We start from the raw sequence: 21,814 nt of genomic DNA, 5'->3' as shown, positions 1-21,814 counted from the left end.
GGGCCTTGGGCCTAGCCTGACCACTGTATTGTTGCTCAGCCCCTGCACCAAAGGGCCTGAGCCCCCTAACTGTTTGTTTGCTCAGCCCCTGCCTGAGGGCCTGAGCCCCTGAACTAACTGTTTGCTTGTTCCACCGGTAGTGAGTCGGTGTGGCTCCCCTCCTGCCCAGGAGGGTCGAGCCCCGACACGAACCTTCTACACTGACATTTTGAAAGACAAAAGAAAATCTTGGAGAAATCTGTGACCTTTACTCACAGTACTAACACCTCTAATTGTAACTGACAAGTCAGTTAGGCCCCAAAAAACAAACCCTACCAAAACAGGCTGTGCAATTGTCATCATCATATTGAGATACAGAATACTTATGTTATATAAGAGAAAAAACCCTATTCCTTTATGTTTATTTTATTAAAGCAGTTTTCTTGATTATCTGTGTCCATTTAATGAGCCAGCAGGTGACACTGCAAAGAGTGTCCTCAGTTCCTACTGGTTTTAATGAAAGCAAAAGGCATTCAGCACTATGCAAGATTAGGCTCCTCATCCTTCATTCCTAAAATTCTTATTGACCTCAACAGTTGTTGCATTTTTATTTTTATTTTCATTCCAAAACATTAGGCCCTAGAATGGCTTTGACTGTATTACTAAGCTAATTTTTAAAAAGAAAATTTTTATTCTTTTTTATCCCTATTTGAGGGGAAATAATTTTTACAGGTTGTTCAAATTAAAACATAGAAATTGGATGTCTTACTGGCTTTCCAAGGATAATTAAGCATGTAGGTTTAGACAACAGAAAGGATTTTTCAGCTTCATCTTCATCAAATATATCTACAAAGGGATAATCTTGTTTTTTCTCTGGTGAAGCCATAAATAAAATAGCCTAAATTAGGAAAAAAATAAACTGTTATTTATATAACACCAGGCATCATGGTTTACATATGAGTAAGCAGACAGAAAACATAGTGAATAACAATTGATTATGTTAGTAAACAATGGATATTGACAGAGGCAAATATAACTATTGAGCATATACAATGCAGGGGGAGGGGAATAACTTCAGAAAAATGAGATTATCAGAACCTTCATTAAGCCCATTACAGGGGTGCCCCCCGCACCTATCCTCCAAGTTTTGTACCACATTTGGGTGAAGTTTGCAGCAGGAGGGAAGATGCTACCCCTTCTCCCCCTGCTTCGCTGCTGTCTTCAGCTGCTGCTCTGCCCCCACCTCCCATTGTCCTGGAGCCACCGCTGGCCATGCTGTTTGGGACCAGGAGCCTGCCTCCTGATCTGCTGCACAGAGGCAGGCAGGGACTGATGTTGGGGTATCCTCCTCCTCCCCATGTACCAGGGCTGGCAGAGTGTATCCCTTGCCCCACCCCCAGTGAGCTGCCCTCATTGTGCCAACTAGGGTCTGAACACATGCTGGCCCCCCAACCAGCAGCACCCTCTCTGATGCAGCCCTTTCCAGCATCTTGAGCTACACCCCTCACAGCCACCCCGTGCCTGCACCCAAAGCTACCCCCCCTCTCTGCTCATAGCACCTAGCTACCCCTTCCCTGCACCCTGAGATTTCAAACTTTTTGAACTGAGCCCACCCCTTTGAGTATCATTTTTGGTTGTGCCCCTCCCCCATTATCTGCTCAAAACAAGAGTTTTTAGATGCCTAAGTAACCTCTGGAGTCAGGGTTAAAGTTGCATCCCCTCCCCCCAAAATCTGAAATAGCACTCCTTGACCTCTTTTCAGATTTTGATAGACTTCCTCCTTTTCAATCCCTGATTCTTAACATGGCTGCAGTTGTTTCTCTGTGATCCTCAAACAAGATACAACTGCCCTCTTCTCCCCGGTTTCCCTTCTGTTATGGTCTTCAGTACCCTTACAGCTTCACTCTCTGCCTCCACAATTGGGCCATGATCCTGCAAAGACTTAGGCTATGTCTACACTACATGCTTAACTTTACACACAGTAAGTAGCCCATCAATGTCAATGGGACTATTGTTTAACCTTGTGCACTATCAAGTTTCAGAGTGGTAGCCGTGTTAGTCTGTATCAGCAAAAACAACGAGGAGTCCTTGTGGCACCTTAGAGTCTCTGAGGTTAAACAAATCTCTGCTCCTCCCCTATCCTCTTCCTACATGTCCCAGCTCACTCCAATCCTGCAACAGGCCTCACATCCTCCTTTGAATGTGATGAGGTGCACTCACCACAGTGCCTCCAGCAAACAGCAAACTTCACTCTAGCTTTCCCCTCTACTTGTACGGTGGAAAATTACATGGCAGGGTCAAAGACTGCAAACCCCACATGGAGAAAGCAGACAAGAAGCTGGTTGGGCAACAGAGAGCAATGCCCTGCCTAGGCTGCTACACCAAGATACCACAAGGCATCAATCTGGATTGGTGTTTTCTCTTCTGGCAAGGGAAGTGCAGTTTGTCTGGTTCTTTGTTGTTAATGTAGCACACTCAAGATCCTCATGAAATAAAGGGGTTGGGGAGAAAATGGTCTGGTTTATTTTGCCTATACAGTAACTGACTCATCCCATTGCAGGGCTGGTGGGCGGTTGTCACAAAATCTAAGGAGACTGTCAATGACTTGTCCCAGCTCCTTCAAAACAGGTTGACGGTCACTTGGGGCGGGAAGTCCTATACAGTACAACCTGCTTCTTATTTGATTGAGTTAATTAATAAATAATTAAGGCATCGCTCACTGAAGTTTTAACACATTACTTTGATGACGTTTCTAAACATTTCCTCTCCGGCGGATACATTTGTAAAACATTTTGGCCTTGGAGTTTGGGAATCACGAACCAACTTCCCGGCGGAGAGCCAGGCGGGGGGCGGGGTGCAGCTGTTACGCGGCTGGCTGGGGCCGTTGGCGGCGGACTCGGTCCCTCCGCGGGGACAGGGCGGCGGAGTCCGCACGGGGCATTGCTCAGGTCAGCTGTGGCTCTGCCGGTGACTGGGGGACCCTCTGGAGCATCCCCGTAAGGCCTGTACCAGCGCCACATCCCCACGCAGCCGGGGGGGAAGGGGCCGCCGGGAGCGGGGAGGGAGGTTGGGCCGGGGGTGCTGGCCGGGGCAGCTGGGGTGGCAACACTTACAGTGCTCGGGGCAGGCACGGAACGGCCCCTCCGCCTTCCTAGCGCTAGGATCCCAACTCACTGCCCGGCAGTGATTTGTGTGGCCTCGTAACCCATGGCAACCAGCGAGCCCCGCCCCGCGCCCGCTGCTCTCCGCTTCGAAACTGAGCGCGCCCCGTGCCCAATCAGCGTGCGAGCCGCGCTCCCCGCGCGCGTGCACGGGGCAGATTTTTAAAGCGGGCGGCGGCGCGCACCTAACCGCTATGGAGATAATTGCAGGCGCAGGGGCTTTCCGTAGCGGTGAACGTGAGAGTAGCCCAGAGCGGGCAACCAGCCCCTGGGCGTAGTGTTGTGGAGGTCGGAGCGGTCCCTAGTGCTGATGGGGGGGAAGCACCCCTACCGTGGGGGAATGGGGTCCTGCCCCTACGTAGCCAGTGACACCCTCTCCTCCGGCGGCAGCCCGGTGACTGCGCCTCAATATTCATCGCTTCCCCCTGACAGGCTGGAGCCCGCTTCACGGCCGCAGCCCACTGGCACCCACACCTGAAATGGCCGCCAAGGCTTCGGTCTCATTCCGTCACGTGACGGGATCACGGGGGCGCGGTAGCCCGACGCTCTCTAATGCGCTCTCCGGGGCAGCGCCAGCGCTCCGCGTCAGCCGCGCTTCCGGCTCCTAGCGTGGGGAAGTGACCGGGAGCGCCCTCTCCCCGCCGGGTCTGCCCGGGTGCGCCGCCCCCCTTAGCTTCCAATCTGCCTCTGGTCTCACGCGGCCCTTCCCCGGCAGCTATTGCCCCAGAGGCCTGGACACTGCCGCTCTCCCTGGTGCTGGAGCCCCCCGAGCGGCTCGATAGCCCCGTCTGGGGGGCGCTGCTCGCTACGCGAATTCGATCGTTCCCCACCCGTTAAACGTCTCTTCCCCCTCCCCCGTTGCCGTGGGGCGGGCCCGGAGCCCACCCCGCTATCGCCATGCCCGCCGCGGCGGCAGCGCCGATTATCCGCTGCGTGCAGAAGCTGGTGCTATACGAGGCCCGAGCTGTAAGTAACCGCGGCGCCTCCCCCGCAGGCTCCGCCCCTGCCGCCCGCGTGCCGGGAGGGCGGGCGTCTGGTCTGGGGAACAACAGCTGAGCCGGGGTCATAGCGGCTTCTGCAGGCTCTTGAGTAACGTGGAGTCCGTCGTTCACCTTCCTCTGCCGGAGTGGGTTACAGGTTCACTAACAGTGGGGTGTTGTCAGGGGTCGTACGTGTACCCCCAGGCCAGCCCCCCTCCTTCTGCCCAAGGTCCTGCCCCAGACGCCCCTCCCCGGCCAGCCCCAGGCCTCCGGCATCAGGGGAGAAGGGGAGTGTGGGTGAGGCTAGGGCCTGGGTTTGGGGAGGCTTAGCGCTCCCCCTCCCCCCGCCTACCCACCTGCACATGTGTGTCCCTACTGAGAGCATTTATTAGTATTATTTCTGTTAATTGCTGTATAATTGTAGCACTAGGAACTCCCAGGGTTGCCAACTGTCTAATCACATAAACCAAAACACCCTTGCCCTGCCTCCTGCTGTGCCCTTTCTCCGAGGCCGCACCCTGCTCACTCCATCCCCCTCCCTTGCTTGCTCTCCCCCACTCTCATTCACTTTAATGGGGTAGGGGCAGGGAGTTGGGATGTAGGAGGGGGGTGTGGGCTCTGGGAGGGTATTTAGATGCAGGAGGGGGCTTGGGGCTGGGGCAAGGGATTGAGGTGCAGGAGGGGATGTGGGGTGCAGGCTCTGGGAGGGAGTTTGGATGTGGGAGGGGGCTCAGGGTGGGGTGCTGGCTCCAGGAGGGGGCTCAGTGCTGGGGTAGGGTTATGGAGGGGGGTTGGGGTGTTGGCTGCAGGAGGGGGTTATCTCGGGCAGCTTCTGGTCAGTGGCACTGTGGGGCTAAGGCAGGCTCTCTGCCTGTCCTGGTGCTGCTCCCAGAAGCGGCTGGCATGTCCCTGCAGCCCCTGGGAGGGGGAGCCAGGGGACTGCGTCCGCTGCCCCTACCTGCGGGCGTTGCCCCTGCAGCTCCCATTGGCTGCAGTTCCCGGCCAATGGGAGCTGCAGAGTCGGTGTTGGGGTAGGGGCAGCGGCAAAGACCCCCTACCCTCCCCCAATTCCGGGAGACTCCCGGTGAAACTGGGAGGGTTAGCAACCCTAGGAGCCCCAGTGGTGGACCAGGACCCAGTTGTGCTAGGCACTTTACGAACAGAACAAGAAGATACTCCCTGCCCCAGAGCATACAGTCTAGGTATAAAACAAGAGCTAACAGGTGGATAGGGACAGATAATGGGTAAGGGAGTACTAGGAAACAATGAGACACTATTTGTTAGCATAATAGGCAGTGATCTTGGCATGTCAGCAGGCATCATGACAAAAGAGAGATTTGAGATGAGTTTTGAAGGAGGATAACTTTAAAACACTACAGTATTCCACAACAGTAAGGGCAAACATTAAGGTGAGGTGCTTCTGTTACTTGCTCTATTATTTTATCATGAGATTAGGTACTTGCAAAACAACAAACTTGACTATAGCAGCGAGAGGATATCTTTGTTAATAGACTAATGCTTTAATTATATTTCTGTTTTGAATCTGTGGCTCTGAAGGTGTCGCTATTGTCAATGTCAGTTCATCAAAACCTCGTGTGCAGTGTTGGTCCCAGAATATTAGAGTGACAAGGTGGGTGAGATAATATATTTTATTGGGTCAGGTTCTGTTGGTGAAAGAGGCAAGCGTTTGAGCTATACAGAGGTCTCCATGTAGCTTGATATCTTGTCTCTCCAACAGAAGTTGGTCCAATAAAAATATTATCTCACTCACCTTGTCTTATTGAAACCTTTTGGGAGGAAATATTCTTTACTAGCCTTTGAAGGCAGATATTGCAGAGACTCTTTTCTCTCAGATAATCTTCATTAGTTTCTGCAGAAGAAGGGCATAATCCTAAAACCATTCTGATATTTTAAATCCAGAAAATAAATTCTAGAGTAATATGTTAATAGTTGGTTTGGGGTGTATTTTAAACTGAATTATTAAAGGGACAGCATCAACTTGAAATCTAGAAAGTTTAATACAAACTGGAAGTAGTTTCAGGTTCTAACTGCTGAGGAGTCACAACTGCCAATTTTGGAGGTTTTATAACTATATATTCCTTTCTTTAAAAAGGTTTTCTATTCCCTTTTGTTCTATGAAAGATGCACATAAACAAATTGGCTGACTCTACTGGGGAAACTATGAAAATCTCTATGCTTCCAATTGCACAAAGTAAATAAAACATTTAGTTTCTCAAATTTTCCAGCCTAGGGCTTGTCCTTACTCCAGTGGTAGCACAAGGTATAACTTGAATGTTGCCTCAACCTGACTTTTGTTCCCACACAAATTGCTGTAAAGTGGTGCTTTAAACTTAAGCATGTTGGCTCATCATTGGGTGTGGATTGAGGCTCAAATGCTGCTGCTCATTGAGCTAGTAATGCAGTGGTGATTCAGCTACTCTGTGCTATTGAGGGCTTGTCTACACATACAGTACTGCAACAGCGCTGCTGTAGTGCTTAGTGAAGACACCACGGACACCAGCAGAATGCTTCTCCCCTCGACATAGGTTCTCCACCTTCACGAGGTGTTAACTGTGTTGATGGGAGAAGCCCAGGAGCTCAGTCAATATAACTGTCGCTCGGGTGTGGATTTTCCACAGCCCTGAGCGACATAATTTATACAGTAGAACCTCACAGTTACGAACCCCTAGGGAATGAAGGTTTTTGTAGCTCTGAAATGTTCGTAATTCTGAACAAAACTTTATGGCTGGTCTTTCAAAAGTTGACAACTTAACATTGACTTAATACAGCTTTGAAACATTACTATACAGAAGAAAAATACTGCTTTCCTTTTTTTTAGTAGTTTAAGTTTACCACAGTACTGTACTGTATTTGCTTTTTTTCTTGTCTCTGTGGTTGCCTGATTATGTACTTCGGTTCCAAATGAGGTGTGTAGTTGACTGATCAGCTCATAACTCTGAGGTTCTACTGTACTGACATACGTCTGTATGGTGGACCAAGCCTAATATAATCAGTCTGTAGCTCCAGTATTGTTGTGTGATGTGCCTGCTGTCCCTTGAGCTAAATCAGGTGGAGGTAATTTGGGCTAATTGTTGTAATGAAGACAAGACCAAAGTCATCTTGGGGGCTTCTTATAATAATAGATACAGAATTTTCATACAGATTTCAGCAGTGCTTTGTGTGGTCATAAGATTTCACCCATTTAGAATTAATGTACAGGGTCTAGGCCTTAGCAGATGAGAACTGGTTCTGCCATTGATAGAGAACTTGGGTTCTATTCCCAGCTCAGCAAGAAATGATTTTGTGCAACCTTTCAGATCCTCAGTTAACTCAAAGGGGGAAGGGTTGTTGAAACACACAAAATTGACACCAGTCAGTGGAAGAAGTGAGGTTAGCTCCACAATCCTAACACTGTTTGCTTTGTTACAGACCAAAAGGTATTTTGTTGGGATTCATGATCTCTGATATAACACTGCTGAAAAATAGCAATGTTTTTGGGACTTCAATTAAACTGATGATAAAAGCTGTAAATTATGCAAGAAAAGGGACAAAAGATTTTGATAAGAAAGGGTTGTGTAGCTCATCTGAGCGAGGGACATAATGTTCACATCTGAGTGAATTTTGAAGTTCATGTTAAAGATGTGCTAAAGGATTACTAAATTTTGTGTGATACTATGCACAAATTCAGAAAGGTATGATTTTTATTTTTACCATTTTATTTTTTTTCAAGAACATTTGCCAAGGTCCAAGGGGCCATCTTTTATTGTTTTTTAAAGCAAGCCTTTGTTTCAGCTGCAGGGAGGGTTTCAGCCACTATTAGTACTTCTCTAAGGTTTTCTCTGATATATTTTTATTTTCCATTTTTTACTTTTTAACTTTGCAAGATATTCATACTTTATTGTATAGACATGACTGAAAATGATATTATAGGTAAGTAGAAATTTTTGAATCAGAAATATTTGTAGGGTTGAAGAACTTACACTGTTTTCAGATGCTTTTTAAAACCTTATATATGTACCATTTTTTATCCATATTTGGTTTCAGTTCTCTTTTGCTTTTAGTCTCAAATGTTATTGTGCACACATTTCAAACCAAAGAAACATCATACATTTGTTACCTGAAACATGCGTTACTAAGAGTTGTTAAAATAAAATTAAAAATCACCGTTGTAAATAAGTCGCCTAAGTTTGTCTGCTGTTTCCCTTCTCCCCCCCGCATGACAAAATATCACTTGTGATTTGTGTTGATTTCTGTCTTGTGTTCATTTTATTATGCCTCTGTGGTTTGACTTGTTTGCTTACTAATTTCTTTGTTGGCACAGGGGCTTTGTGTTCTTTGTTAGCTCATTTTCTGCTTCCTCAGTCTGCTAATTTTTATGAAAAAAAATCTATCATTTTACTTTACTTTGTTTCACTATCATCTTCATGATGGTGTGAAAATGTGACATGGCTTTTTTCTTAATTATACTTTAGAACGTATCTAGATAAACACGGGGGAAACAGCCAGTGTTGTTTGTGGTCAAATAAATAATTAGACTGAGATTACGGGAGTCCCAGAGAACATATTAAGGTAACTGAAACACAATGAAGTGGTAAATGGATAGCCAGTGAGTACATTGTGTACATAATGCAAAACTAAAGGAGTCTGTAGGATCTTAACAGAAAGAGAGGCTGTTTGAGAGCGTTGGCTTTTTAATTCAGCTCCTAGCTTCAAAGTAAGCAATGAAAGATGGCTTCCATATCCAAATGCATAGCTATATATTATTAGGACAAAAGTCTTGTGGGTTTCTACTGACTCTAAGCTTATTGATGCTCGTAGTTTTGGATGTTTAGTATTGTATATATTAAGGCTTAGTCAACTTATGTTGGTATAACTATGTTGCTCAAGGGTCCCACACCCCTCGTATAGACAATATTATGTTGACGGGAGGGCTTCTTCTTTAGACATAGCTACCGCCTCTTGGGGCAGTGGAATACCTATCCTGACAGGAGAAGCTCTCCCATTGGCGTAGGTAGTGTCTTCACTAAGTGCTATAGTGGGTATAGCTGCAGCACTGTAAGTGTAAACAAACCCTTAGTTTTGAGTGAGATCCATACAACATATCTACTAAAATTCAGCTGCAAACAACATTTGTGGCATTACATTCGGAAGTAAAATTGTAAGAGTGCGCTCTCTCTCGATATATATCTATATATAAATACCTTCTCTCATTTGTGTTTTAAATGTGTTAAAAGTGATGAGCATTATTAAAAATAAACAAATTCCATATGATAAGTAAAAGTTATAAGTTGAATTTTTGAAAGGGGCAGTATTTCAATAATAAAAGTCTCTATTCATCAGGAACTTATTTGAGTGCCTGTTTCAGGGGGCTCCTTGGACCCTGTGGCTTATTAACTCCAGTGCCTAAAACTAGGAAAAATGTCAGTTTCCTTTTTCTCATTCCCTGAATTTTTTCTAGAACAAAATAAATAGACCTCTAACATTCAAAGGAAGCTTAGTCTAACAAGGGGGTTTCAACTTTTTCTGAGCCAACACCAGAAAAGTTCTGTGGTTGTCCATTGTATTTTTTTCTTTAAGAATAAAGGAAAAAAACATGAGTCAATCCATTTCAAAATATGGAATAAAGAAAACTTTTTACAAGAAAAAAGTGAGAGACTGACAGGATTACAGCGGTGGGTGTGGAAGATCAAATTAAATTTGAGAAGTGCAATGTGAGAATCAGAGAGTCCAGAGAGGAAGTTGTTGCATTTACTGAGAGAGAACTAGTACATATACCAAGATTTTAAGGCATAGAGAGAAAAGGGGCTGGATTTTTGAGATTGGGAGGACTGATGGAGTTTAGGGACTGAAGGATGTGATAAGATGAAGAAGATAGAGTTGAAATATGACACTAAAGCTGCACACCTGCATTACTGGGCATTGTGGAATTGTCTACAATGATTCAGAATGGATTGGGAAAGAATGGTTTGCTAGTTCTCACCCAAACTCTATTTTCAACTGGAAAATACTTTCATTGGGAAGCTGGATACTGAGAAGAGATCGGAAAGACAATCACAGATAAATGTAGGATTGAACAGAGGGAGAAGTCAGGATGTTGGGAAAGTCATATGGATGGTAATTGAATACATGAGAATACATTAGGTTATACAGTGATAGGTGCTGGGGAGAAGAGGAAGGAAGACGTGAGGGACAATGATTGAAAGCAAGATAGAGGATGAGCCAGTAAATAGGAGGATGAAGGAGCATCCTTCTAGCTCCCCTTGCTTCTCTAGGGGAGCAAGAAGGGGAGCTATTCAAGGCCAGAACCACAAAAGCCTACAGAGGAGATCAAATGTATGAAAAGGGGGAGTGATTGTGCTGAAGACAGTGGACAGAGTTTAGGCCTTCAGGCCTGGTCCCCACTAACCCCCCACTTCGGACTAAGGTACGCAAATTCAGCTACGTTAATAACGTAGCTGAATTCGAAGTACCTTAGTCCGAACTTACCGCGGGTCCAGACGCGGCAGGGAGGCTCCCCCATCGATGCCGCATACTCCTCTCGCTGAGTTGGAGTACCGGCGTCGATGGCGAGCACTTCCGGGATTGATTTATCGCGTCTAAACCAGACGCGATAAATCGATCCCAGAACATCGATTGCCTGCCGCCGGACCTGGAGGTAAGTGTAGACGTACCCTCAGACTTAGGAGGGAACAGGTGATTAGTGAGTAGCTTCAGTAGAGCGGGGAGGGCGACTGCAGATTGCAGACAATCAATTAGAAAAAGAGTGGAACACAGTGAAACTGAGGAATAAACAGCATGCTCAAGGAACTTAGTGTTCAAGGACAGGAGACAGATGGGACAGAAATTGGAAACGTATGGAGTGCTTAAAGGTTTTTTTTTTTTTTTTTTTTTGTTAGGATAGGAATATAGTAGAATGGTTAAAGTAATTGTAAAAGGAGTCTATATCTGAGGGAGAGGGGCAAAGGACACTGGAATACACAGGGGCAAGGTGGGTGAGGTAGTGTCTCCTATTGGACCAACTTCTGTTGGTGAGAGAGACAAGCGTTTGAGCTTACACAGAGCTCTTCTACACAGGGTCAGTTAAGCAATCATGAGTAAAGCTATATTTAGAAAAAGCCAGTGTTGCCTTTAAATACAGTGATAGGAAAAAAATAATCCAGGACAACTGTTAAAACATGCTTTTTTTAACTGAACTTTGGGTTGATGAATGTTATGATATGTGAATTGGATTTTGTCCTAGGAAGACTGAGAGCTTGCTTAGAAATATTCAGTCTGGTGCATGTATTGAGCTAGTTGTTAAACAGATATAAAATAGAGGAAAAATCTAAGGGACAATTATATGCTGAAAAACTACACTAAATTGTTTGTGCTAACTTCTTATTATGCAAAAGTGCACACTAGAGGGCAGTAAATCAAAAGGATCTAGAGTAAATCATATATCTCTTTTTTCACTCTACAGCAAAGCTGGATTGAGCTAGAGATATCTATAACTGCCTGGGTGTTTCCTTCAATGGAACCTTCTTGAGAACTCTAGTTTGAACCACTGGCAATTATCATGTTTTTTCCCATAATTCCTGGAATAGTGTGGCATTGGGCAGATCACTTAATCTGTTTGTGTCATCTGTAAAAAGGATGATAATACTTACCTACCTTGCAGGGTATTTTGAATCTAAATTAATGCTGTTCTGTCCAGGTTCAACCATAATTACCATATCTGAGGGTGGGATTTACAGAGTTACTTAAGTCCCTAAATCCCAGTCCTCTGCGATCCATGAAACTCATGTGTAGCCCAGTAGTTGCTTAAACTCACTCAGCGTCTAAGTTTTCAGCATAAAAGTTCCCTAGATGCCTTAGTTTCTGCCTGTGGACATGTGCACTGCTGCCTCACTACAGGTGTTCAGAAGCCTATCTGCCGCCTAAAGCCCAAGGAAATCCAGTTTATAACTTTTAGCATAGTGGTTAAAGCACTTCTCTGGGATGTTGGTGACCCAGGTTCAGTTTCCTCCTCTACCTGAAGGGGAGAAAGGCGAGTTCCCTAACAACTGGGCTATGAGATACTCTTAGGTAGGGCTCCCTCAATCTCAGTCTGGTTGAGGCAGTTCCGCTGTGGTTAAATGAGTCACTGGGCCAGATATAGTGAGAATGATCCTGTAGCCCAGTGGTTATGGCCCACCTAGGAGTGCGAGACCCAGGTCCAGTCTTCCTGCTCCAATGACTCCTTAATTATTTATCCACAGTGGAAAAGCTTCAACAGGAGAGACTGCAGGGAGCCCCATATCACACATTCTCATAGTCGAGTGGTTAGAGCACTCTCCTGAAAGGTGGGTCACCCCTGTTCAAGTCCTTTCTCCCACTCAGTTAGAGAGGGGAATTGAACTTGAGTCCATAAGCGCTGGTTCTGTGGGGGCTCTGGGGTTTAGGACTTTCTGGGAGGAAGAGGGAGTAGCGGGGACGTGATGTGCTCAGGGGAGGAGGCGGGGCAGGGACTTGGGGAAGGAGGTGGAATGGGGGCAGGGCTGGGGTGGGAAAAGGCGGGGTGGGGCAGGGACTTTGGGGAAGGGGTGGAATGGGCAGGGCTGGCTTTAGTAAGTGTGGGGCCCGATTCAGATACCCAGCGGTGGTCTGGGTCTTCGGCGGCACTTCAGCGGCAGGTCCTTCACTCGCTCTGGGTCTTCTGTTGCACTGAAGGACCTGCTGCCGAAATGTTGCCGAAGGACCCGCCGCCAACGTGCTGCCGAAGACCCGGACCACTGCCGGGTGAGTAAAAAAATTAAAAAGGCGCCTAACTTAGGCATTCTTCTTTAGGGCGCGGGGCCCAATTCGGGGGAATCAGCCTAAAGCCGGCCCTGGTGTTGTAGCCGTGTTGGTCCCAGCATGTTAGAAAGACAAGGTGAGAGAGACAAACTTTCGAGCTTATACAGAGCTCTTCTTCAGTTCTTTGCTGCTTGGGCAACCTGTGAGATAGTTGAGTGTCTGTCTGCAGACTCGGGCAGACAGCACTGCATTAGTGCACATGTGAAAGGCTGTCTCCACAACTGTAAGAGCTAGAAACATACCCTTATTTTTAGATAAAAACTCATTTTATATAGAAAATGAGGTAGACCCACACCAGTTGGCAGGGAAAGCTTTCTACTCGCCACTGGTGAGTAAGCAAGAAGGCTTTTCATGTCTTGCTTAAGGTTCCATTAACTTGATTTTAATTGAATGTCATATGATACAAGATCCAGATTTGGGTTTTCATTGGGTTTTATTCCTGTAGTTTCCAGGCTGGTACATAGATTTAGATGGTTGGAGAGAAATATACATTGACCACTGTTTACAAATCCTGATTTTTAGTAAACAAACAAACAAACAAAAAAAACCATAAGGCAGAGATTTGAAACTTTGAAAAATGGTGGCTATGTAAGAGTACTGGCTAGGTTTCACAAATATCGTTTAACTGTATCAGAGGGGTAGCCGTGTTAGTCTGAATCTGTAAAAAGCAACAGAGGGTCTTGTGGCACCTTTGAGACTAACAGAAGTATTGGGAGCATAAGTATTGGCTTGCATCTGAAGAAGTGAGGTTCTTACCCACGAAAGCTTATGCTCCCAATACTTCTGTTAGTCTCAAAGGTGCCACAGGACCCTCTGTATCGTTTACCTGGTTAACTGTTAACTGATGTCGCTCCTGTGGCGGGCCGGCACGGGGTGGCAGGGGCCGGGGTCGCACCGAGGCTGATGTCCCGCCCAGTGTGGCCAGCCGCGGAGGTTAACGGTTATTGTCTGGTTAACGATAAGCCTAATGCTTACCGGTTAACCTTTTACATCCTTAATTTTAATAGAAAATCCTAATAGAGTAGATGCTTGTTTGCAGCAACATCTTGTAAGAGCAACTCTGCTTATGAGCAACATTTCCTTTTGGAACACTTTCTCTACCATGAGTTGTCTACTTGGTAACAGCAACAAAGTCACTGCATAAGAGCAACATTTGTGATGTTGTGACGTTACATCCTCAGTTTGCATCATTTTTTGTGTGTCAAAAACAGACAAAATGCCAGAAGTCTTTCACTGAAAGAAAAAGTACAGATTATCTGAGACTGTCAAACTCCAGGGGCTACTCAAAACCAAGTTGCAGTCAAGTGGGATTTGCACAGGTCGATTGTATGTGGAAGTAGAAGGATACGCTTTTGGCTAAATACGAAGCTGGACAGTTGAATAGCTGCTGTATGTGCGGGCATGAAGGAAAAGCCCCTGATGTTGACCAGGCTCTCTTTATATGGCTCAAGGAGAAGAGGGCTCAGGGAGCACTGCTCACTGGACCAGCCATCAAGGAAAAAGCCCTTCAGCTTGCTGCTTCTCTGGGATTGAACAATTTTAAGGCAAGTGACAGTCCTAGATGGAAGAAACGCTTCAATGTTGCTTACAAAAAAGAGCATGGTGAAAAAACATCGGCGGGCAAGCCAGCAGCTGAGCAGGGGCAGCGCAAAAAGCTTCCTTACGTTCTTGAAAAGTTTTCCCCAGCTGACATCTACAATGCTGACAAAACAGGATTTTATCTGAAAGGATTCTGTGCCAGAGGACATGGGAAAAAATGAAAAGCTAGGAGGGGGGAAAGCTTCAAAGGACAGGGTAAGTGTGCTCTTTTTTGCCAACATGGATGGGAGTAACAAATGTCCACTGTTCATGACTGGAAAGTCAAAAAGACCCATATGCTTTCCAAAGGATTTCAGTAAACTTCCCCTCACTTATGTCAGTTCAGCAAATGCCTGGATGACGGGTGAGATTTTCATCAACTGGCTAAAAAAGTGGGATTATCAGTTTTGCTTGCAGAGCCATACAATGTGCTTCTTACTGGATAACTTCTCCACCCCCCACTTCCACCCAAGGAGTGGTTCTCACCAACATTCAGGTTGAATTCTTACCCTCTAACACAGGGGTGGACAGACTTTTTGACTCGAGGGCCACATCAGGGTGGGGAAATTGTATGCAGGGCCATGACTGTAGGGCTGGGGCAGGGGGTTGGGGTGCGGTGTGCAGAAAGGGGCTCAGGGCAAGGGGTTGGGGTGCAGGAGGGGGCTCAGGGCAGGTGGTTGAGGTGCAGGAGGGGTGCAGGGTGCGGCAGGGAACTAAGGGGTTGGGGTGCAGGAGTGGTGTGGCAGGGAACTCAAGACAGGGGGTTAAGGGACTCAGGGCAGGAGGTTGGGGTGTTGGAGGGGTTTGGGATGCGGGCTCCAGCCTGGCGCAGCTTACCTTGAGCGGCTCTGGGGTGGCAGTGGCGCATAGCAGGGCTAAAGCAGGCTCTCTGACTGCCTGCCCTGGTCCCGCGCTGTTCCTGGAAGTGGCCGGCATGTCCGGCAGTGGCTCCTGGTGGTGAGGTGGGGCAGAAGGCTCCGCTGCGTGCTGCCCTTGCTTGTGGGTACCACCCTGTAAGCTCCCATTGGCCAATGGGAGCTGCGGGGGACGGTGCCTGCAGGTGACGGCAGCGCACAGAGCTCTCTGCCCCCTCTCCCACAGGGCCGTGGTGCCAGCCGCTTCCGGGAGCGGTGCGGGGCCAGATCAGGCAGGCAGGGAGCCTGCCTTAGCCCTGCTGAGCCGCCGGGCTGGCAATCCCGTGGGCCGGATTGAAAGCCCTGATGGGCCAGATCCAGTCCGCGGGCCATAGTTTGCCCTCTCCTGCTCTAACACAATATCTTTGATGTAACCTATGGATCAAGGTGTGAGCAAGAACATGAAGGGACATTACCCATCAAAAATTGCAAACCAGTTGATTATTCTTGATGCAGACCGCAATGCAGATGTACAGACAGTGATGAAAACTGTACGTTTGCTAGATTGTGGTAACCTTGTTGCTGAGGCATGGCAAGATGTAAAGCTAACAACAATTTCCAACTGTTCCAGCAAAGGCAAATTTTTTGTGCCAGTGGAAGGTATGGAAGACAAGGGTATTGAAGAGTTTGACCCCCAAATGATGTTCCACTTCCAGTCAACATGGAAAAAGAGGATTAGTAGCTGCTGTGAGTATGGATGAGGATTTGCTCACATTTGGAGAGCTAACCAATGAAGAGTTAGTGAATGCTGAAGCTGCTGCAAGGCTAGAGAAACGAGCTCGTGTTGATGAAATGTATCATAATCAAGAGAGAGGAGGATTTTGATGAAGTTCCACCTCCAAAAACCCCCAGTTGTTGAAGGCTTTGAACATACTTTGGCCTTTTTCACAGCTAGAGGGACTTGGTGACAGGTCTGCAGGTCTCTTTGGGACATTGAATCCCATCTTCAAAACAAAATTGTGACTGAGAAGAAGCAGAGAAAATTAAGCATTCTTTCACTTGAGATGAGTGAGTTTATCTTAATTTACAAGTTGATACACACTATATAAATAGAATACACCTTGATGTGGAATAATACTTTAATATAGGTTATTACACCATTACCATTTGTTTGCTTAGCAGACGCTCTTATCCAGGGCAACTTAACTGTAATACTTTGTATGCACTGCAAGTGAGTACAAAAAACATGTATAAGTAGGAGCAAGAGTTTGTGTGTGTGTGTGTGTGTGTGTGTGTGGTCATGGTGGTTGTTTGATCTTAAAATGTAAAAATAAAATTTGATACTTTTATATGTTAACTCAATTAATACTACTTTCTGATACAGTATGGTAGTAGACTACAAATGCAGAACAGAGCACATGTTTAAAATGTACAGTACATATACTAATGTAATTCTGTAACAATAATAAACATACATCACATTTTTACAATTCTAAATTGTTAGTGTGTACTGTAGCTGTTTTGCATATCAGAAAAAGCATGCTGCCTTTGGTCAGACAACACTCCCCATAACAGCAACAGCTGCTTAGGACCAACATAGCAAAAGGTCACCGCTATGTTGTTACTAATGAGCATCTACTGTAGTCATAAGGCAAGTCAGAAATAGCTATATCACAGTAAGCTGGACTGTATACAAACAAAAGCTCAGACAATAATATTTCATGGAAAACCTTGGAGCATTACTTTGAAAAAGCTACACAGGGTTCCTGCAGCTCTTTCTGCATTGTTTCCCCCTCAGAGCGTCGGGGCGATTGCCTTGCAGAAGGGGCAGGACTTGTAGTGCATGTATAGGCAGAGGATTTTTGGAAAACACTGGCACTAACTCTGCAGATTCATGATGCACAGAGCAGGAAAAAAAAAAAAATCTCTGCACACCCTCTAGCTACCACTAGCAGTATGGCTGACTCATGTATTCTCAACTCTCCTAGGTGTGCTTATTCAATCCCCTACCCGGTTTGAGAGAGGGGAGGGAGTTAATGCAAAAGCTGGGAGGTTAATTTTGGCCTGGTCAGCATTAATTGTTGTGCAGATGTTCCTTTTAAATAGTGTGCCTTTTACAGGCGACATTCTCGAAATTCCCATGGAGCTTCATCTAGAAGCCGCTTGTATAGAAGGGCTTCTTCAGGATCTTGGAAGCATGCACTGTAGCAGCTGAATTTCTGCTATGTCCAGGTTTCTTACCTTTATACTTATTTTCCTAATCCTTTGTTTCCCTTATGCCATGCAGCACAGGAGAGCAAAGGAATGGAATCTGGCCCAACTTATTTCTGTCAAGTAAATAAAATCTCTTCATATTTATAATGAAAATTGTGTTTTAAGTAATTGAAATGCTTCAGTGACGGTGTTCCAATCTTCTAGGTAATTTGTACATAAAATTTTTTTTATTTTTTTTTTAAATAATGATTGTAAAAACGTGTTTAAAAGCAAGGAAATTGAAAGGTGACACTCAGTGTATCATTGAGAGTTTTTTCCTCTACAACATTATAAAGTTAACTACTATTGCTTCTAGTTTCAGCGAACCCATTATTAGCAATAACTATTTCACTGGGAAAACATGGTTCCTAATGACAGAAGTTTAAGGATGGCGTCTGATTATGTCTATTTCTTGATTACGAGTATATACAGGCTGTACACTACATACACTAAATGGTCCCTCAAGTCATTTGCACTGTAAATTACAGTACAGTTCAGGCGCAATAAGCTCATAAAATTGCTACGGTATTCTATATTAATAGCACAAACAGTATCACTGTTGCAAAGCTGTAGTAATTAGTGCCTGTAACTACGGTGACCCGATGTCTCGTTTTTAAAGGGACAGTCCTGTTTTTGGGACTTTCTTATATAGGCGTCCCCCACCCCCTGTCCCGTTTTTTCATAGTTGCTATCTGGTAACCCTACCTATATTACTATGTTAGGGTTTTTTAATAAGCACACACTAACTACATGACGATTCAGTCTTTATTCTGGAAAATTTGCAGTTTACTTTTAGGTATGTTTCTTTAGAAGAAATAAAAATGCAAAATATTTAAATATTCCTGGTTTCTTGAGAGGATCACTTCGAGCTCATAAGTCATATTCCATTCTATTCCATGGAGGAAGACTCCCTTCTGGGAGAACTATGCTCCCATGTAGTGACCACTGATGGCTGCCCGTTAAGCTATCCTTAGGAGTGTTTTCACTGTGCAGTGTTGGTCCTGTGTAAATAAATCCTGTCAGTAAGGGTTTTCTTATGTTGGACAGTCCCCACCAGCTTTTGTGAAGACAGTACAATTAGAAGAATCACCTGGCCTATACTTTCTGTCTGATAAAAACTCAGACATTCTGCAGGATTAATGGAAGGGAAAGTATGCTGCTTAGTTGCTGCTATCCTTTATACCCAAATAGACCTGATTTGGCTCCCCTCCGTGTGCAGTAGCAAAGAGGACAGTCTAACCCTATGTTAGTGATTGATTATCATTATTATGTTAGGACATTTTATCACATGCTCTGAGCTCTGCTTTTCTGGGGTCAAATACAATATATATCATAGCAACCATAAAAATATTTTTTGGGGCGCAACGTTTTTCCTGAACAATTTTGTTGTTGGCTTGGAGGAGGAAGGTGACCTGACTGCAGGTGATAACTCCTGTTGTGCTGTGCTAAAGGTCAGCGTTCAGCATGTATGCAAGCAGAGAGATCTCCACAGTGTGCTAAAACATTACTAGCCCTGAGCCTATGATCCCAAATCAGTTTTCTTACTAAGGTCTCTCAGCAAGCAGCCCAGCATGTTCCACAATCATTGGTTAAATTCAATAGAAAGTGTAATTAGCACATTGCTGTTTATCTGCGGCGTTTGTGTGCTGGGACATATGCCATAGGCAGCTACAGATATCCTATTGCCACAAAATTGCAAACATTTTGCATAAGTATTTTAACTTTTTCTGCATTTACAACTTTTGCAGTTTTAAAAATTAGTAACATTATTACCCAAACACCTTCAGTTCTTGGTTTAGTTGGGTTTTCTGAAACTGGTTATTTTAGAATTATGTACTGCCTTTCTTAGCATCACAACCGTTACAGTTGCTTGCAGAGTATGATTGGATTTAACAAAATCCTACAAGACAAATATGCCAATGAGAACCATGTGTCTCTTTTTCATTTTGCATTTATTTTTGTTGTTTTTTTTAAACTGCATTAAGTATTATAGGCTGGAAGGTTTAATACAAAATTAATCTTCAGATTACCCAGCTTCTGTCAGGAGTAAGTCTCCCTAGTGGGGATAATAAACCTTTCCTCCTTTGTACACCAATTTGATTTAAACTCCCTATCTTTTTATAACTTCAAAATGATTTATTTGCCATTGTTTGTTTATTGACTAGACAACAAATATATAAAGAAAAAAACGTAATAAATAACTACATGTATACAGTTGGTGTTGTAGTCATGTCAGTCCCATAATATTAGAGAGACAAGATGGGTGAACAAGCTTTTAAGCCACATAGCTCTTCTTCAGGTCTGGGAAGTGTACTCTTGAGTGTCACAGCTAAATACAAGGTGGAACAGGTTGTTTTAGCATAAGTACATAAGTAGTTAACATAACTTTGAACAGTCTCTTGAAATATAAGTGGCCTTTTAACACCTCTCCTGTCATTGGGGGAAGGAGGGGAAGAGGGGAGGATGGCTGGGAGTGGTGGTGCAAGTTATAGATTGTATTTAGCCATCAATCCAGTGTCTCTATTCAGTCCATGATTTTTGGTGTCTAGCAAAGTTATGAAATCAAGCTCCCAGGCTTGTCTTTTCAAAGTGTTGTGTAGGTTTCCTTTGAGGATGAGGACTGATAGGTCAAATGTAGAGTGATCACTTTGTGAAAAGAGTTCACCCACATGTGATAGGGTGTTTTTATCTTTTTCCTGTGGGAGTTCATTTGAGGGCATAGTGATTGTCTGGTTTCACCTACATAGTTTTTTGTTGGGGCATTTAGTGCACTGGATGAGTTGTGATATGCTGCCAGAAGAATTTTTATGTCTTAATATTTTGTATGAAGAAGCAAACTCGAGTTCTTGGACAGCAATTCAACGAACTAATTTTCCAAGGAGAAACAGCTCTCTGTGGCCTGAGTTAGTATTTGATTGTTGAACTGTTTATCTAGAATTATCAAACAATAATTTAAGTGATGAGCTTCTGAATTTGAGACATTCATTTTTAAAAAGTTATTTTCATGGGACTGGTTGAATCAAGAGGTTGGTAATGTTATACGGAGCCTTTGAATTATGGGTCCTTGGTTCAAATCCAATCCAAACTGGTGAGGACCAAAGGTTGTTTGTGTTGTATGGCTGTTTGGTGGTTTATGTGTAATAAATTGGTAGTTACCTATCCACTGGGATCTAGATTGTATCACTATCAACTGTAGCACTGGTTTTGTAATGCAAAGTCACCTTTCTTAAGTCTCAGCAAAGGCCAAAGACAGAATGGACATGGAATTTGAACTATCCATCCACCAAAAAGTGATGCCTCCAAGTCATGGTTGAAGGAAATTGGCAGGGCAGTGTTGGGAAGTCTGCAGTAGGTCTGCCCATCTGCTCTACTGTGGTTAATCAGAGTACTTCGCTGTCTGTCAGTTTTGTACTTTTTCAAAAACGCTGCATTTAATAAACCTATTTTCTGGCCTTTAGAAACCAAATCCAGCTGAGTAATGAACAGTGTAAGGGAGTCACACTCTGTAAACTGCATAGAAAATTTCAATTGCCTTAATCCTTTGGTGTCTCAGATGGCAGTTGAGTGCCTCCTTATGTCTAGACTGCTCTGAGGGGAAGCCAGGCCTCTGGATCCCTGGGTGTTTTAAGCCTCCACAGCATGAACAGTGCCCAGCCCCTGCACCAGTCATTGGAGTGCCTAAGAACACTGAGTTGCAGGTCCTCCGTCCAACACTCCATTTCTGAGAGCTGGAACCCTGCTATAAGCTGTCTAGCTCCTTTGCTCAGTGCTGACCTTTCAGACTCTCCAGTAGCTTCTCTCTCAGAACTCCACCCCAAAGTGTAAGCCTTCTGGTTTGCCATTTAACTTTCACAGGAGGCATGTGGCAGTTGTGAAGCATATAATACACAGAGACACTTTGAAACAGACTAGATAACATTCCCTTGGCAGTCCTTGGGGGACCATCTGCCTTCAGGAAGTTAGGCAAGGTCCCCTACCTCATGCAGACCCCTCCGTGCTGGGTTGCTTCTTCTTTTTCTTGAGCTTGGAAGTGTTTTGCCAGCTTCAGCAGGTGTCCAAAGACCTTACCAGGCGACTTCTCTGTTAGACCAGTTTTCCTTGTTGGGAATCAGTGTGTTATCTAAACTCTAGAGCAATTATATTTCAGTGGTTGAGCCCTTAATTATGGAATTTTGTTTTAACATGGAGGTGAAGG

At 44.9% G+C, this 21,814-nt stretch overlaps 2 protein-coding genes across 2 annotated transcripts in view; one reads left to right on the top strand and one right to left on the bottom strand.

The window, feature by feature from the left end:
- The window catches only part of AK9 (adenylate kinase 9), a 155,146-nt gene extending 151,051 nt beyond the window's left edge, over nucleotides 1–4,095 (bottom strand). The window contains exons 1-2 of the mRNA XM_034765894.1: nucleotides 3,971–4,095; nucleotides 749–877 (exon numbers count right to left, since the gene is read on the bottom strand). Of these exons, the coding sequence (XP_034621785.1) occupies nucleotides 749–865 (117 nt within the window). The 5' untranslated portion in view covers nucleotides 866–877; nucleotides 3,971–4,095. The remainder of the gene's footprint in view (nucleotides 1–748; nucleotides 878–3,970) is intronic.
- The window catches only part of FIG4 (FIG4 phosphoinositide 5-phosphatase), a 164,447-nt gene continuing 146,316 nt past the window's right edge, over nucleotides 3,684–21,814 (top strand). The window contains exon 1 of the mRNA XM_034765895.1: nucleotides 3,684–4,106. Within this exon, the coding sequence (XP_034621786.1) occupies nucleotides 4,038–4,106 (69 nt within the window). The 5' untranslated portion in view covers nucleotides 3,684–4,037. The remainder of the gene's footprint in view (nucleotides 4,107–21,814) is intronic.

Source organism: Trachemys scripta, chromosome 3, assembly GCF_013100865.1.
Source record: "Trachemys scripta elegans isolate TJP31775 chromosome 3, CAS_Tse_1.0, whole genome shotgun sequence".
NCBI lineage: Eukaryota > Metazoa > Chordata > Testudines > Emydidae > Trachemys > Trachemys scripta.
The sequence above is the reverse complement of the archived record's forward strand: the minus strand, read 5'-3'. Positions and strand labels throughout refer to the sequence as shown.